This window comes from Magallana gigas, chromosome 9 (assembly GCF_963853765.1).
Source record: "Magallana gigas chromosome 9, xbMagGiga1.1, whole genome shotgun sequence".
Classification (NCBI taxonomy): domain Eukaryota; kingdom Metazoa; phylum Mollusca; class Bivalvia; order Ostreida; family Ostreidae; genus Magallana; species Magallana gigas.
In genome coordinates this window covers 34,958,449-34,975,424 of record NC_088861.1, presented here as the reverse complement: position 1 = coordinate 34,975,424, position 16,976 = coordinate 34,958,449, and the positions used below count along the sequence as shown (strand labels likewise).

The 16,976-nt window shown below is 32.2% G+C and overlaps 1 protein-coding gene and 1 long non-coding RNA gene across 2 annotated transcripts; both read right to left on the bottom strand.

Moving 5' to 3' along the window:
* Window positions 1-439: 439 nt before the first annotated feature.
* Window positions 440-3,692, bottom strand: LOC136271575 (uncharacterized). Its single transcript, XR_010709501.1, has 3 exons — window positions 3,382-3,692; window positions 2,778-2,886; window positions 440-1,586 (listed from the first exon to the last, which is right to left on the bottom strand). It is a non-coding gene; the product is annotated as an uncharacterized lncRNA (long non-coding RNA).
* Window positions 3,693-11,167: 7,475 nt separating this feature from the next.
* LOC136271567 (uncharacterized) lies at window positions 11,168-13,694 on the bottom strand. The gene is made up of 2 exons (XM_066071847.1): window positions 13,591-13,694; window positions 11,168-13,497 (listed from the first exon to the last, which is right to left on the bottom strand). Exons 1-2 carry the CDS (start codon window positions 13,614-13,616, stop codon window positions 11,475-11,477), a joined length of 2,049 nt encoding a protein of 682 aa, XP_065927919.1. The 5' UTR covers window positions 13,617-13,694; the 3' UTR covers window positions 11,168-11,474.
* Between the last annotated feature and the right edge of the window lie 3,282 nt (window positions 13,695-16,976).

Genomic DNA, 16,976 nt, shown 5'->3' with positions numbered 1-16,976 from the left:
TTGTTGTTTTGTATTCATACGCGCCGCTTCATTTACATTATTTACATTTTTGATCAATGAAACTTCACAGTTTTTTATTTGAAAATGTTTTATTAAATGATAAGAAATGAAGATAATGATTTTTCTATTGATCGACGTATCAAAGAAAAAATTGACCGGAAAACTTCACCAATGCGCATTGATGAAGTTTTCCGGTCACTTTTTTCTTTGATACGTGGATCAATAGAAAAATTATTATCTTCATTTCTTAAATGAACATTGAATTTTAAATACATATACGTTGGGACAAGCGTAAAATATATTGATATGAATACATTCAAATAAAAAAAGGAAAAACAATCATTCTTCAAATCAATTGATTTTACTTTACATGGTATTTCTCACAAACAATATACATGTATACCAAATGCAAAACGCATCAAAAATCCAATCAAGTAAAGAGAAGCATTAAAAGTGAGATAAAATTAATTAGATTAATATACATTTCAATCCTATTACAGTAAATATTAATTACTCTATATTGTTTGCATAAAAGTACTAGAATAAAAACAAAATTGCAATTAAAAAAAATTAAGAGTAGCATCATGAAGGTACACTTATATACATACATTTCCTGCTTCGTTACGCTTTCACAAATAAATGCAATTTCACTTTAAAACGTCTGTTTCAATCTGTGTCTTTTATGCTAAAACTAATAAAATCGGGGACAAAATCGATCAATGCGGCGAAAATCATAATTGGTACACAATCTTTCACACATGTACATTTTGTGTTTAAGGGTATAGACCGTATTATATGAATAATGCCTGTTTGGGTGGGTAATTGTTGAAATCGACACCCCGAGAAAGCCATTGTCAACCGACGCGAAGTGGAGGTTGACAATGGTTTTCGAAGGGTGTCAATTTCAACAGTTACCCTCCCAAACAGGCACTAATTATTTTATTATACTGAATGTCTTAATTTTAAAGAAAATTTTACTGCTTTTATATAGAAATGAAATGAATTCTACGGCGTACCTCTGAATCTCAAACATGACATGAATTCAGAGGTACAGAATTCAAAATTGTATTTAATACCAGTAATAATATACATTTTTGATATTCATATATCTATATTCATGTACTAGTATATGTCATGTATAATAGAACCAAAAAAGGTGTGATATCACATCTTGGAAAGCAACAACAAATTGCTGAAAAAATAGTTAGATACCACGCATTATCGAAGTTGAATCGTGAAATCATTTTAAGACCTCTGCATAATATGCATGAATTTTAAAACTGCTGAAAAAGTTCTTATCAATTCTATTCAGATTCGTTTCATTCTTTTAAAACTAGTTGCACACACTTATTATATATTCCATTATAAACATAAACAAATACATGGTCCACAACGATTCGTTATGCTGCCTTGGATTACAACTTAACGATTAGTAACATCTAGTTACTACACTTTGTTTGGGTCTTCTGTGCGTTTTGGATGTGTGTAAATAGCACTTTCTGGCGTTGAAGCATCTGTATTCTGACCTTGTAAGGTATTTCTGGAACCACGTACATCACTAACCAAGTGCAAAATACAACCAAATTCTGGAATATAAATAGGTGCTTGTAAAATTATATTATGTACTGTGCATGTTAATATATAAAGAGAGATATTATTTAATTGTACAACTTCAATTCATTTTACATGTAAGATATTGACTTTAAATTGTCATGCATTGTAGTCTGTATTTTTTTTTGTCTGGTGTATGTTCAAGTACTCCAATTAATCTGTGCTTTCCCAAATTTTAAATCCTGTACACATTGATTTATTACATTGAGCAAAGATTCAAATGTTTTTATCATAAATAACGAACATGTTTCATAATTCGTTGGTTATTACGTGGATAAGGGATAATCAACAAGTATACAAAAAATGCGTCACTCAAAATCTTTATGATTCCACGACAGGGAATGCCATATCCAATGAAATAATATAATTTATTACCTAATCAAAGGGATTTTGTTGTTTTATTACAAATTAAATATTTGCGTCTATTTTGAACTGCCGGTCAATAGACTGCGATCTATTAGACCGCCGGTCAATAGACTGCGATCTATTGGACCGCCGGTCAATAGACTGCGATCTATTGGACCGCCGGTCAATAGACTGCGATCTATTGGACTGGCAACGTATTTCAGAACGCGGGTATGATAATGTTACATCCTTTCGATAATTCTCAAGGAATGTATATTCCTTTACATAGACGCTGTTTTTACTTCTTGGTGAAACCAAATTCAATGTAATCAAAATGGAGTTAATCAAATAATCAACAGTTTTAAAGCTTTATATAAGGTAAAAGACTATTTAAAATCTAATGGGTTGAAGACTCCCCCTTCTTTGTGTAAACTAATATTAAATTTAGATGTTGTAATGCATGCAAGAGGTTTTGTGCATGTAAAAGATAAAAAAAATAAAATCTGAGTATATTGCATGATGGCACAAAAACCATCTGCAATATGCAAATTGTAAACCCCGAAAACTAAAAAAAGGAATTAGGTAATAAAAGAATTATTTAATGCTTGAACAATCAATAGACCAGAATTTTTTCCCTTTGTGAAGGGAACAGCTCAGTATGATCTATTGCCCGAGGCCAACGGCCGAGGGCAATAGATCATACTGAGCTGTTCCCTGCACCTCGGGAAAAATATTCTGGTCTATTGACTGCTCAAGCATTAAATAATTGTATACCAATATCCATTAGCTTGTTATATTTCAAGAAAGCAAAAGAAACTGACCTCAAAAATGACGACAAAGGCCAGCTTGGCGGCCAAGATGTGCCAGAAGGCCATCGTGTACTTGTACTCCCCAGGACTGCGTGGGTCTTCTTCAAAGAAGCCACGGTATCTGAACGTAAAATATATATGGTTGACGTAATAATTATCATTTTCTTCTGTAACGTAGATTATTGTTGAACTATATTGTACATAGAGATATAATATCTTTTTTTCTGTCTTTTTAGAAGAAGAGTCAACGAAACCATGAGTATAAAGTTTCTTTTTTACACTGAAGATGCAATAAAAAAATAAAAATACGTACATGTAATTAATTTTCGAAATTAATAATAGTGTTTGAAAGAAATGTATCTGATTATTGTAAAAATGCCTATACAAAATACATTTGATAAATATCAGTAGGGACTGTTAATAAATTTGTTTGCTGTATAAAGGACAGGAACAATATACTTTATCTTAATTAGACTGCATGACACCAGTTTTGCATTTGTTCATAGATTTTATTTGTTCCAAAAATGCAAACATTCTTATAATTATTGCCTACATTACCGAATTCCAACTCTATAAATAGAAATAAACTGTATGATTTTACAATGGTAGGGCAAACCTGCATTGTGTTACATTGCCAAATATTTCCATTTTGGGGTCATTTGGAACACTCTGGCGGTCGTAGTACTGGACCTTGAATTCGGACAGACTGAAGTTAGTATATCCGGATAGAGTTTGATCCGGACTGTATCCATACAAGTACACCAGCTTAGGAATAAACTCCGAAGTAAAGGCAATGATAGCAGCCTGCCAACAAAAATAAAGGTGAGATTAATACAGAAGATAAAACGGATAGTTCAATACATACTATATTATTCAAAATATATATGATTACTCAGTACATGTTTATCATAAAATGAACAAATATTGGCAATGTACCAATTTGTTCCTTTTTGAAGTTGTCTTTTTTGTACTGTTACAGTAAAAAAATTAGCTATCCATTTTTATCGAAAGTTTTACTAGTTAAATCTTATTTTACCTACATTTGAAATAAAGCTATAGCTGAGATTCCTCGTAAGATTCCAAACCAAATGCCTGTCATATAGAGCAATTGATAATGATATTACATCAATTTATACACAATATCATATTCCATTTATGTTCTAAACACAGTTTCGCAATTTGTCAATTTATTAATGTGTATTTTTCTTTAACAAGCTTTCCAACTAAATTTACTTATACAATATCACAAATGTCATTTAGAATTACCATTTTAATAAATAAGTTGCAAGAGCAATGAAGAAAATGTAAATTAATACGTAAATCACATTTATAACTTTTGTTTGATTGTAACCCGATATTGTTTTGCTTTAAACCATAATGGTTGTGTCTATTAGTAATTGACGTAAGATAACTTGGTGATAAAGCTTTTGTTCATTTCCTACCAATATCGGTGTTTATAGGTGGCAACCACTAGTAAAACCAACTACAAACCCATATCCTGAACCCTTTCTGCTACAGGTCTCTTCCACTGGGTGGTGAATTTGTAAGCATCCGCTCGAATCTCTATTAAATTGTTTCAAAGAGCAAATAGTGGAGCTAGGGGGAATGCTGCCACAAAAATGGTCACGAACCCATACTGGAGTACTGTAAATAAAACAGAACTGTAGAAAAGATCACAATATAATGCAAGATAGGATTTCCAAATACATCGACAGAGATAACAACAAGGGCTTGAGTACTCTTTCTGTTATGATTCTGTTATGAAGAACCATTTTGCCGCAAAAACAAAAAAAGTTTTACTGAAAGCCTACGTCCCCGGTACTGTCAACAAACTAAATAAGGACAAGGCAACGTCGCCCATTTTACTGACAATTTCAAATTCCGACCAAACTTTCACTTTGACCTATGAAGGTAAATTATTTTAAATTACATGTATCAACAAGAGGCCAATGGGCCACATCGCTCACCTGAGCAACAATGGCGAACTACATTGACTTAACACACTTTACGGTCAGACGCGACCTATCTTCCATTATTTTCTATTTTTTCCTATCTCCACAATGTGACGATTTCCACCAAGTAATTCCATAATTATATTTTCCTGTTATATGATACTTTTTTTTTATTTAGCTATAAAGTGTTCAATTGAAAATATATACTATGACTTTATTTATAAGCATTCAAATGCATTTTGCATGCTATTTTAAGGAAAATTCTTAATATTATAGCTCTAAAAATACTCGGTAATAAACCTTGAATTTTTGGGAATTAATAGGTTTAAATGTAAATAAATAAGGAATGATTTATCAAGGAAAATTATATAAAATTGAAGAATGTCTCGTGTGTCCTTATATGATTAAGAACAGTAAAATTTAATATTTAGCAGAGTTAAGTACCATGATAATTTTCTGACCTAAAACTCAATATTTTATAAAGGGGTAGGGGTGAAAATATATTGTGATATATTAATTATATATAACACCGGAATATTATTTCCTACAGTTTTTGCACATATGTGAATAGTATTAGCTCATTTAAGATAAAAAAAATTATACATTTCCTAAGACGTATATCAGTTAAAAAATCAGCACCCATTGTGGGCCTACCTTATTGTGTGTAATCATAATTTGAACATTTTGAATCTACACAATTAAAGGATGCCAACATTTTATTTCATTAATATGTTGTCTTAGAGGCCATGCAATGGATATTTATTTTATATGATGAAAATGTTACCATTTACCTGCAGTATTTCTTGTTTGGTATATTGATATTTATGAAAAAAAATATCGAACTCAAATTAGTGTAATTTTCATTTTCCACATCTAAGTGAATATTTTTAGTGTGTTTATTTAAGATGGCAAGCTCTATGAATATACCATGCAGAAGAGATACATTTCATTTTCACAGCTGATATCTCATATGTGAAAGTTAACAAAGATTGACGGACAGAGAATCGCCAGCTAGTCTGGAAGGCAGTACGCAGTGTTTGAACTCTGAGGCAAAAGTTGCTAAGGCTACAGTAAAAAACTTAATTGGTCTTCCCTTAAATAATTGTTTACCTGATGTAAACTTGTGCGACGTTTTATATCCTTATTCACTTGATCGATGAAAACATTTGATTGAAAAATGTTGTCACATGATGTGTTAAAAACTTTATAATTTAATGTATTGTCAGGCATACAGGTATCAGTTCTGTACTAAGGCCCATTAATTATTTCATATTCCCTCAAAAACAACAAACGGCTACAAACCAAGATGATTTTCTGCTGCAATATTTTCTTTAAAATAATGATAATGCATGGATATCCTCACAATTATAATGTGTCAGAACTGTTTAAAAGAAGTTTTTATCTACTCGTTTGAAAAATACTAAAATTGTTGCAGATTGCAAATAATTTATCAAATGAGAAAGGACCCTAGAAAGTAGTTATAGCACATCATCCTTTTGATTTTTCTGTACACAAGTATATAATGTTTAGCAAGACAATTCCAATGATCAACAAACATTTCAGCGTCAATCGTAGAATGATAGGCAACTTTAAAAAACTTATCCAACTTGTTTAATTTCATTTTTTTAATGCATTCATACATTATATAGATAAAATGTTTTGTAATTGAGTTAGCCAGGTGACACAAAATCAGTTTATGCACTGTGTATTTGGGAGAAATTAGTCCTACCCTATGACCCAATTACAACAGTTTTTAGTTTTGAAGATAACTGTAAACAAACGGTTTTGCATTAGTTTGGCAGAGTTATTAAATGATTACAAGTTACCTTCTAATTGTAGTATCAACAAGAAATGTAATGATTATCGATTGTAATTTTCAATGCACGGTATATGTGTTTGCATCACCCGTATTTATAACCTCTAAAGATAAGACAATCGCGGGTGATTAATCACAACAGGGTTTAACTGAGGCTGTGAAAACGTCTTTTCATATTCATAAACATCTTTTTATTGTCTTTGAATTTAATTTACACGATTATGAACTCGGAATACATGGCTACTTCAAATTCTCTTTCGGAGGAAATTCCGGCGAAGTTACCGATCAAAAATCGATTATTTTAACCAAAGTCGCTCCCTTGTTTGATCCTTGTTGACACAATTAGAAATAAATAAACAATAAAAACAGAGGGAAATGCACTTAAGTACGTTGTTAATGCATCAGATTTTATCATTTTCGCAGGTAAACAATCAACTGCCTATTTACCGAAGTCTATGTTCCAAATACAAGGCGATTGTTTCCGAAGTTAAAAAGCAAAATGAAACGAAACAATTAAAACAAGCTAAAACCACCCTCACAAGTGAAAATGATAACGCGTTGAAATATTTAACCTCAATTTACTTCAGAATAATCGGCACCAATGTAATTTCCATGTTTCATAGATTATATTCGCACGTGAACTGTTGCACAACAAACTGCCAGCTTCAAACAAAGAACCTCGTTTTCGAGATGCGGTAGACTGGCGATGCCTCTCATAAGACCAGTCTATCGCAATGAATTGCCAGTCTACGATATATGGAATAACGAGCCATTCTTTATTAGTATTTTCGCAATTATCTCAAATTTGGAACAGAGTTCGCCTATAATTTTTGCAATTTATATTTTCCTTTCCCTAAGGATGATTTATGCTAAATTACGTTAAGATTAACTCAGTAGTTCTTGAGAAGAAGATTTTTTAAAATGCACCCCCCTTTTTTACAGTTTCGAGGTTTCCTCCGCTTTGAATACAATCTGGCCTTTTATTTTTGCAATTTATATTCAATTTCTTATAAGGATGATTTATGCCAAATTTGGTTAAATTTGGCCAAGTGGTTTTAGAGAAGAAGATCAAAATGTAAAAAGTTTACAGACGGACGGACAGACAGACGGACAGACGGACGACGGACAACGGGTGATCAGAAAAGCTCACTTGAGCTTTCAGCTCAGGTGAGCTAAAAAATGTAAAATGTGTACTAACTCCATACTAGATTGCTTTATATTTAATTAAAACTATCATTGCCTCGACCATACTTATCTTCACTATTTTTGTCCAAGATTGTACCCTTCTTCGTTACAAAGATTGGTTTATCTTTTCTTACTAGAAGGGTTTGAATTCAAATAAACCTGAAACTTCTTCAAGCTAGGGCTATCAGGTTATTTTAAAGGATTTTTTTTACGTAGATGTAACTCCATTCCATTCGATTTTGATCTCACTATAATAATACTTGATTTTAAGAGTTATAAGCAAACTTAATCAATTCTTTTTATAAGATATATTGCTTTCCTTTATTTATTGCATTCTTCATTTTCTACATAATTACTTTTTTAAGGGAAAATATGAGGAGGCCACCTCCCCCATATTTTGTCATTCTAATTTTAAACTATTCTTACATCCCATTTTGAATTCTTATATCTTAACAGTCATTGTATTATAAAAGGTACTTTTGGATTTCTTTCAACATAAATCATTTACGACCATCATGAGATACGATCTAAAATAACTTATTTGGTAGGTGGAATGGAGTTGGTCACTTTATTTCACTTTTTTTTAGTAAGTAAACTCTCCTTTTAATTGTTAATTTTTTTACCAGAAGTCATGTTAATACAAGAAATGAACATAAATCTTATTTGCTATCTGGTTTTTACAAAAGTTGTATACCCATCTTCTTTTGATAAATACTTTTAGTTTTATTTCAATGTATTTTTCTTAAAAAAATTTCTACAAATATCTGTCTGAGGATGCTAGTATTATAATATCAGATCAAAGGGCATTGATGATTTTTTCCTAAATATTCCTTCCAATAAATTCCACATTTCATTCTTTCTATATTTCCATTATTGTTCAGGAGGTCGCAGTTTAAACAGTCTAACATCTAAAATATAATAAATGGATGATGATATTAGAGATACTAGCATCGTAGTTCTAGGAACGATATTTTAATTGTTCTTCCCTCTATATTACTATGCTGAATCCTGCATTTCCCCTGCAGCCCCATAACTCCAGCAGGGATCACGGTTGTAACAAAATAAAATATATCCTATGACAAGATGCTTACTATGATGTCACACACCGTTGCATACTTGCTCTTGAGAAGATTTGTTAACAATTCTCCTCGTATTTCCCCTTGCAGCAGATATTAGTGGTCAAGATGACAAATACTCCAATCGCGATTTATTGTACTACTTTTATGCTTTTTACCACACTTGATTATTGAAGAGTCTTGTCTGCTTTCTGACATATCCACATCTCAAAGTATATTCGTAACATAACATATTTTTCGATGTTATGAATTTAAAGCAGATCAGATTTTGCTTTCCTTCATACAATGGAATATGAAAAGTTTTTTTTTAAATTTAAATTGCGATACAAGAACAAGTTACATGTATCACTAAGTTACATTGTCTGCTTCATTGTGTGAAAACTTCAATACTTGAATTAAAAGAGAAACATTTATCAAAGACGAAATACAGAAAACAAAACAAGTTTGGGGAATCGCCCTATGAAAAACAACAACACAGTATTTTATTTTAAGTTTTATTTGGCGATGATTGGCCATGGCTGCTTAAAAATGTGGGAGCCAGGCATCAATTCTTGCTTTATAGGGCATCCCTAACAAACAAGCAAAGCAAAAGCTTGAGCCCTGGGAACAGATGCTCAACTGCTTGCTCACCTAGTCCATAATATGTATACAAATGCAAATAATCCTCATTTAATATTGTTGACATAAGCACTACTGGTAAGCCAGAATGCCGCCCACTGTTGGAATTGCGTGGGATTTCTTTCAGCAGACATGACGATTGGAGGCCAACAAATACAAAGTCACAACGAGCCAGGCTTCAGCTTGTCCTGCAATGGTCAGAAAGAAAAAAAAAGAAAAAAAAAGAGCAGCAAAGAAAAGAAAAACGTACATTTATTAATAACAGTACCGGTAGATCAATTAAACAGCTATTAGGTAAAAGCATTGACTCAACCAGGTATAAGGGATATGGGAGGGTGGGTGAATTTTTTGAAGGATGACTGATGCAAGTACAAAATGACGTCACGGGTTTGGCTAATAGCCCAAAATTTAAAGCCGATAGTAAGGCTAATACCAGGAGGCGCAGATTATTGTGGGAATAATAGTTGTGAGATACGTGTCTAGGTTTACGAGTTGATAATAACATAAATGTTAATATGATGAAATCTAAACATGATTTCCCTTTGATAAATGGATTTAACTCTGATTAGTTAAATCGTATAAAAAAATATAGGTACATATTTTTATTTCTAGCTATTTCTTGTCCCATTAGGCTAAAGATTAAGGGCAATTGATGAAAATTTTCAACAGCAGGAAATTATTGGGAAATTAACAATATATTTAGTTTTAAAAGATGAAATCAGTTCAATAGTTTACCCATAACTAGGTACTCGTGAAACAGCCCTAGCTCCGGTAAATCGACCCAGATGTAATCAAGTACCCAGCACGATTGATCCTCTTTTGGTTTGGATTCTGGATTTAGTAGACATCCTATTCGTTCCATCAACTTTCTATGACAAATAATTTAGTTAACAAAGTATAAATTGAACGTCGATAATGTTTAATAAACATCACTGTACATGTATTACAACTATTAGCGCGATATCATATGATTCGCTAAACAACGTCAACATTTTCCCGAGAATTTGTAGTTGATTCAATGAAGGAAATGATATAGTATAATATTGATTTTATTACAGTTTTATCTCATTACAACATAATTTTTATGAAACTGGTATTATAAGTAAAAACATACAAAAGTGGCTCGCTAATAAACTCATTACTTTTGGAATTGAAAAAAGCTTGTACAATGCTAATTTATTATGGGTTTTTATAAAACACAAAAGATCGAAATTGCCCATTGTACAAAGATTGATCGTTTGTGCCCAAATCTTACGGAATGATTATTTCTTTAAAGTTGTTTATGATTTGTTTTCCTGCCATAACAATTCCAAGCTGGATGCAAAGATCTATCAAACAACCCGAGGGATCACACTGTCAGAATAAAGAAACTTATAACTTATATTTCAATCAAGTTTTCTTGTAAGTCCAAAAAAATAATGCAAAAGGGATTGATAACTATGCCAATATATATATAAATCAAAACTTATGAAAAGAAAACATTGGAACATAGTTTGTGATCTTAATTAATCATTTATTAGTTCCCGACCTATATTTTGTTATTAATATTGCAGTTGATTGTTGATTATTTCATAATATAATTTAAAAATTAATTAGAAATTACATTTAATAGTGCATCACTTAAAATACGCCCATCTTATGATCTTAAATAGATGTAAGAAAAAAAGAGAGAATCAACAACAAACTAGGAAGAGCCATGCATTCAAGGCTGAGAGATGTACCTGACCACTGATTGAAAAATTACGAGGAAATAAATTAAACAGCTTACTGTATTTTATTTTAGACGCTCATTTAATTAGTTTTGTTTATTTTGAATATAATCATGACATGCATGTAAAAATTGTAATCATTATTTTTTATTTAAAAATTGGGACATTTAGTGCACAATGGTGACTTAATTAACAAAATAAATGTTCACTAGCTTTAATGTATTCTACACATATCTTCAAGGTTATACAAGTCAATTTTAAGTGCAGCCTCTCTCCTACACACCAAACTACAAAACAGAACAAACACAATTATCAAAGTCAATGTGCATAACTGCATATGACATGCAATACTTTCAAACATGAAGGTCCTGAATTCTCTGTAAGGTAGCAGTTTGTATTTTATGGAATGGATATTGTCTGAGTGAGTGTTGGTATGAGTACAGGGCAGCCTGGAGGTTCCCTGTGATCTGTTGACAGATCCCCAGGATCTCCCAGGAAATGTCTCTAAGGCGTACATGTACTAACAGTCCCTGATCATGGTGGACTAGGGCCTGCAGATCATTTAAAGCTCTCTGTGCTCTAATCGTGTCAACATATCTAAGGCACAAAAAGTCTAACATGTGCAACAGTATCAAAGGTGGGATATATAATACAGGCCAACTGTTCTGTTCACTACACTGTTCACTACACTGTTGTTCTTGCATTAATTCATTGATATAAAAGACGCCATTGTTAAGACCGATATCTTGTGCTACGGCCTGTCTCATCTTTGTAGACAAGGACTGCCCCCCTACAGTCTCTGTATACCTCTCTCCGTCTACATGACTATCAAACATCAGGTATGGCCGTGCTAACTTAACTTTTGTTAAATCTATAACAGATAATGCTTCCCTATATCTAAATGTCTTGTAATAATACATTGCAATATATAAGAAGTCAGACACATACCCAAACTTAGCTGTTAATTTCAGCATATGACAGGATAGCTTGTCTACAATATACAACTGTTTGTTGGAACCTGTGTAACTGCACATACTGTGTAATATAAATGCAAAACCCTGAAATATGTTGGCCGTAAGTTTTTGTAACATGACAATGTGATACTGAGTCAGCGGTAAACTTAACAACTGTTCTACCGCATGTAGATATTTTTCACATATATGTATGTCCAGTTTGCCTGTTGCATCATTTGCATCTATCTCTCTGAAAATATCTATATCACGTTTAACTTCAGATATCAGATTGAGTTCATCAGTATAAATTGTAAGTCGTGGATTACACAGAGCATTAGTGATGTAGGAACTGATGGAGGGACTGTGTAGCAGTAATGTTATGCCCGTCTTATACAATCTATATAGTCTTGTGAATAATGTCTTCTGTGCTTCACCATAGATATTGCTCAGAAACATGTTGTTTTCTGGGATAAAAAAGTTCGGACACACTCCCTCGTACACCCATTTAAGAAGAAGTTTAAAGCAGACCCAGAAACCGCCCAGGATATTTTGTGGACGCCAGTGAGGTTGTGTATTTTGTTGAATCGCCCAGAAAACAGTCGTTTTCATATGATACGAGCAGAGTAGTTTATCCTCATCTCTCAAACCTTTGTTAATTATTTCCTTTAGGAACAATTTCAGCAATCCATACGTTAAGAATTGTGTGTGATTCATCGAACAAACAAATTTGTATTCCGCCTGAGAAAATGAAACTCTCCATTCGTTGTCTGTATGATATCCTAGTTTGTGTCCAATTGCTACAAAGTGACATCCATTTCTGACGATGTCATTGACAACATGAGGCGGGGGCGATAATTGACACCTGTCTATCCACGAGGAGGCAGAAGGAGGCCAGCTATCACTGACAAAGCAATAGGCGTGGTCGTATTCTAATACACCCTCACGTAATCCACTACTACATGGTCCGTGAATTGTAGAACCAGAGGAAAAAGAACTCGTGACCTGTCTGTACTTTGAACTTGATATATATAACCCGTCGTGCATCCTTACACAAGCTGATATCACTTTACTGTTCGCTCTTTCTAATGGTAACCAGAGTAAAGTAAATCCCGGTGGACTCTCAGAACTGTCACAGAGAATAACAGCGTTTTCTTGTGTGTTGTAAAACTGTACCTGAGAGAAGTCCCAAATCACTCTGTGGTTATTTAGCCAATACATTGTGTCTCTGTCTGATTCACGCAATCTAAATCCTTCTCTTGTACTCCCACTCAACATCGTTATGTACGTTTTTCTCATCACTTCGCTGTCTATCAACATCTCACTTAAGTCTACTATATCTCTCCTTGAGGCCACCTGTTGTGGGGTTCCAATCTTAAGACACATTCCTACATACACTGACTCAGATATGCTCCGAACAGCCATCCTAAGGAAATGAAAATAAATGTTGTCCGTTCTAATTGCGACAAAATACAGTCATCAATATATAAAGTGTTCTGTTTAACAAAGTTTTTCTTACTTTTGTTTTGGCATAGAAGAGTCCATTGCTGGGGATTTTAGTGTTTTATTTTTAGCCTTGGAAAATTCCGATACATATCGTTACATGTATAAACTAAATACTACTTACATCAAAAAAAAGAAACATCAAAATGCCTGACAGCCAGCCGTGGTCGCTGTAGATTCATTAACTATTGTCATTCATATTCAAATGTCATATATCATATACTTTTTCTTTTGACCAATCGTCATTCGATCTTTTTTTTTGCTTTCTTCTGTTTTTGTAAAATCGGATGTAGGAACTTACAAAATCGTGACGGAGGTTACAAAAAAGATCTCTGTCGCTCATGCGGCACTACTAAGGGGGGGGGGGGGGGGGGATGTAAATATGATGTTAATGAAATTTTATATCTTTTGAAAGTCTTAAAAAAGGGATAAAAAGGTAACTACTTTATCTGTCTTGGATTTTTTTTTTCAAATATAAAAAGCAGTATAATATATACTTATCTAAGTCGGAGAGGTAGGGAAATGTAAGATGAGGAGTTCAATGGATGAGTGGAGGCAATACTGTACAATAAACTGATAAATCATTGTTTAAGGCTGAATCTATCTGCTAATTAATTTGCCTATTTTCTGTCTACTAACTAATTTATATAAAACATATTACAATGAAATATTGAAAAACAAATGCAAAAAGTAGAGGGAAACAGTCTGACTCAGACTACATGTATATATCCGAAATATCCAACATATTCACAGTCACTTGACGTTATAAATCTAATTTTGTCAAGATATATAAAAATAAATACAACATACAATATTATTAGGTTTAGGGTATTTACATGTATTTTTGTTATGACAAAAATATTTAACCAGTCTCTCTCTCTCTCTCTCTCTCTCTCTCTCTCTCTCTCTCTCTCTCTCTCTCTCTCTCCTTCATTCTCTCACTCTGTACTTTGTGTTCTACAGCAACAGCCATCTTCTGTCTCCTTCAGTCATGCATGAAAAGAGCACATGAATGACTATTTTCATCATTCAGACTGTACTGGATTTAACAAAGTACATGTGCAGTTGTTGTCATAGTACCGTAATAATGTAACATTATAAATTTTTCATACTCAAAATTTGATGCAAGATTTATTATTGGTTATTGGTTATGCACCGGCGTCGGCAGCAAATTGAAAGTGGGGTCTACAGTATGGGTGTCTATAGAGTGTAGTCACTACACTACAAGGTAGTGTACAACATATAACAAGTACCTTAGAGCAGAATCTTGACCCTTTATTTTTGGGTCAGCTATAATACCATTGTGGATAATTGTAGACACATAGACAATTCTAGATAGATAGCAGGACTACACGGCATTGTAAAAAATACACACATTTCTATGATAGGAATTTAATTTTTTGTATATTATATATATATACAGTTTATATGTGGAATTTATGTCATATTGACTTATTAATCATGATATATAAAGTATGTACCGTGTACATACAGCTCTGTTTCCTCTCAGAGTCAAAAATAGGCTGGTTTTAATGTACCTATTTCCGATTTTATATTTGTAAACAGAAATTGGGGTGATTGTTTTGTAAAATGTACAGATATGATATGACTGTACATACAAAATCAGTTTCTTTTGTGTGGGGGCCTTTTATCAGATTTGATTCATATTTATATATATATATATATATATATATATATATATATATATATATATATATATATATATATATATATATATATATATATATATATATATATATATATATATATATATATATATATATATTAAACCATTTACTATTGACAACATATTAACACTGCCATATTTAGTAATGTATGCTGCATTTTTGAACAGGGGAATCAAATATCACCTCTGTGGGGGTTTTCTGGTGTAAAAGACATTGTACACTTTTGATGTGTGTAAGAATGATTTGCTCGAAAATAAATGTTATTTCTCTGAATATCTCTTTAGTTATCCTTAATTTTTTTATTTGCTCCTGGAGATTCAAGGTTGATATTGTATGTGTAATTGGAAAAGAGTCCAATATCACTCCTTCCTTATGATAGGAAAATTATTTTTTACCAAGAATGTGACACTGAGATGAACCTAGATACCATTGCCACTCTCAGTGGACATTTTATTCACATGCACTATATATAAAGTATATCTATGTGTGCACTGACATCAGGCATAAAATCATCATGTTAAGAATAAAATATATTATTAATACCCCAATGTTTTGGTTACCGCGTTAGTAACTGAATTTGATATGTGGCATGTTTTTATACAGAGTGGAAATATCGAAAGAAAATTTAGTATAAAAAGAAAGCAAATATTAGAACGAAATAGCATAAGGGTTTGCCTAAAAAGACAAAAGTTGCTCACGGAATAACTAAAATATTTTAATTAAAAAAAGAATTGAATTATTCACCTTTTCAAAATCTTGCTATAGATCTTGGTTCATTATATTTCACAAGCTTTAGCCTTTAAACTCAGATTTTTGTATGTTTTTTATTTCCCTAAACAAAATGACCACAAAGTAGTAACAAAGTTATAGTCAAAAAATGAAACGAAATTGTCATTTTATAACCTAAATAGTGGTCTCTATTTCAATTTATCCCTAGTAAAATTATGTGTACATGCATGTACAGTTGAACTTCGATATCTCGAAAGTCCCAACCACTTATATTTTTAAGTATTTTACCATCGATTTTTCGAATAATCTGTTATCTAGAAGTTTTTAAACAGGCCCATCTAGATCGAGATAACGAAGTTTGACTATATTATACAATTCCCAAGAGGTGTCTCAGAATCAGTAACACTTTGAACTGACTCAATATAACGCATGACAAACACACAAGACATTGCATTTCTTTAATCTTTAATTGTTAATTATTTCATCAACACGTGTACCGTATCATACACAGATACAAAATCAAACATACAAACGTACAGAAAACATACACATACATGTACCAGCATATGTAGTGGACTGAATGGATGAACAGAATCACAACAGAATCAACGGTGTGTACAATGTATTTGTCAAACTAAAATAAAAAGAAATTAAAATATAACAAAATGAGCACTTGTAAACATATTTTTAAAATGACAAAATTGTTAATATAAAGGTTTTACAGTAAACATAAGCCCTGAATTTCATTGTAAGGCAAAAGTAAAGGCAGAAAATAGAGAGAAAAAGGGAAATATATAAAATACACATGAATTATTTCTGATGAAAAGAATATGGTTTAGATTGAACAAAAATACTATTCATCAATGCATTTATAGTGCAGCAAAATAATTTTCACTAATTTCAATCTAAAGAAAGGTTTTAGTGAGACTTTAGAGTAACTTTATAAATTCAACGCACATTTCTAAATTCATGCGAAATTTTGGTT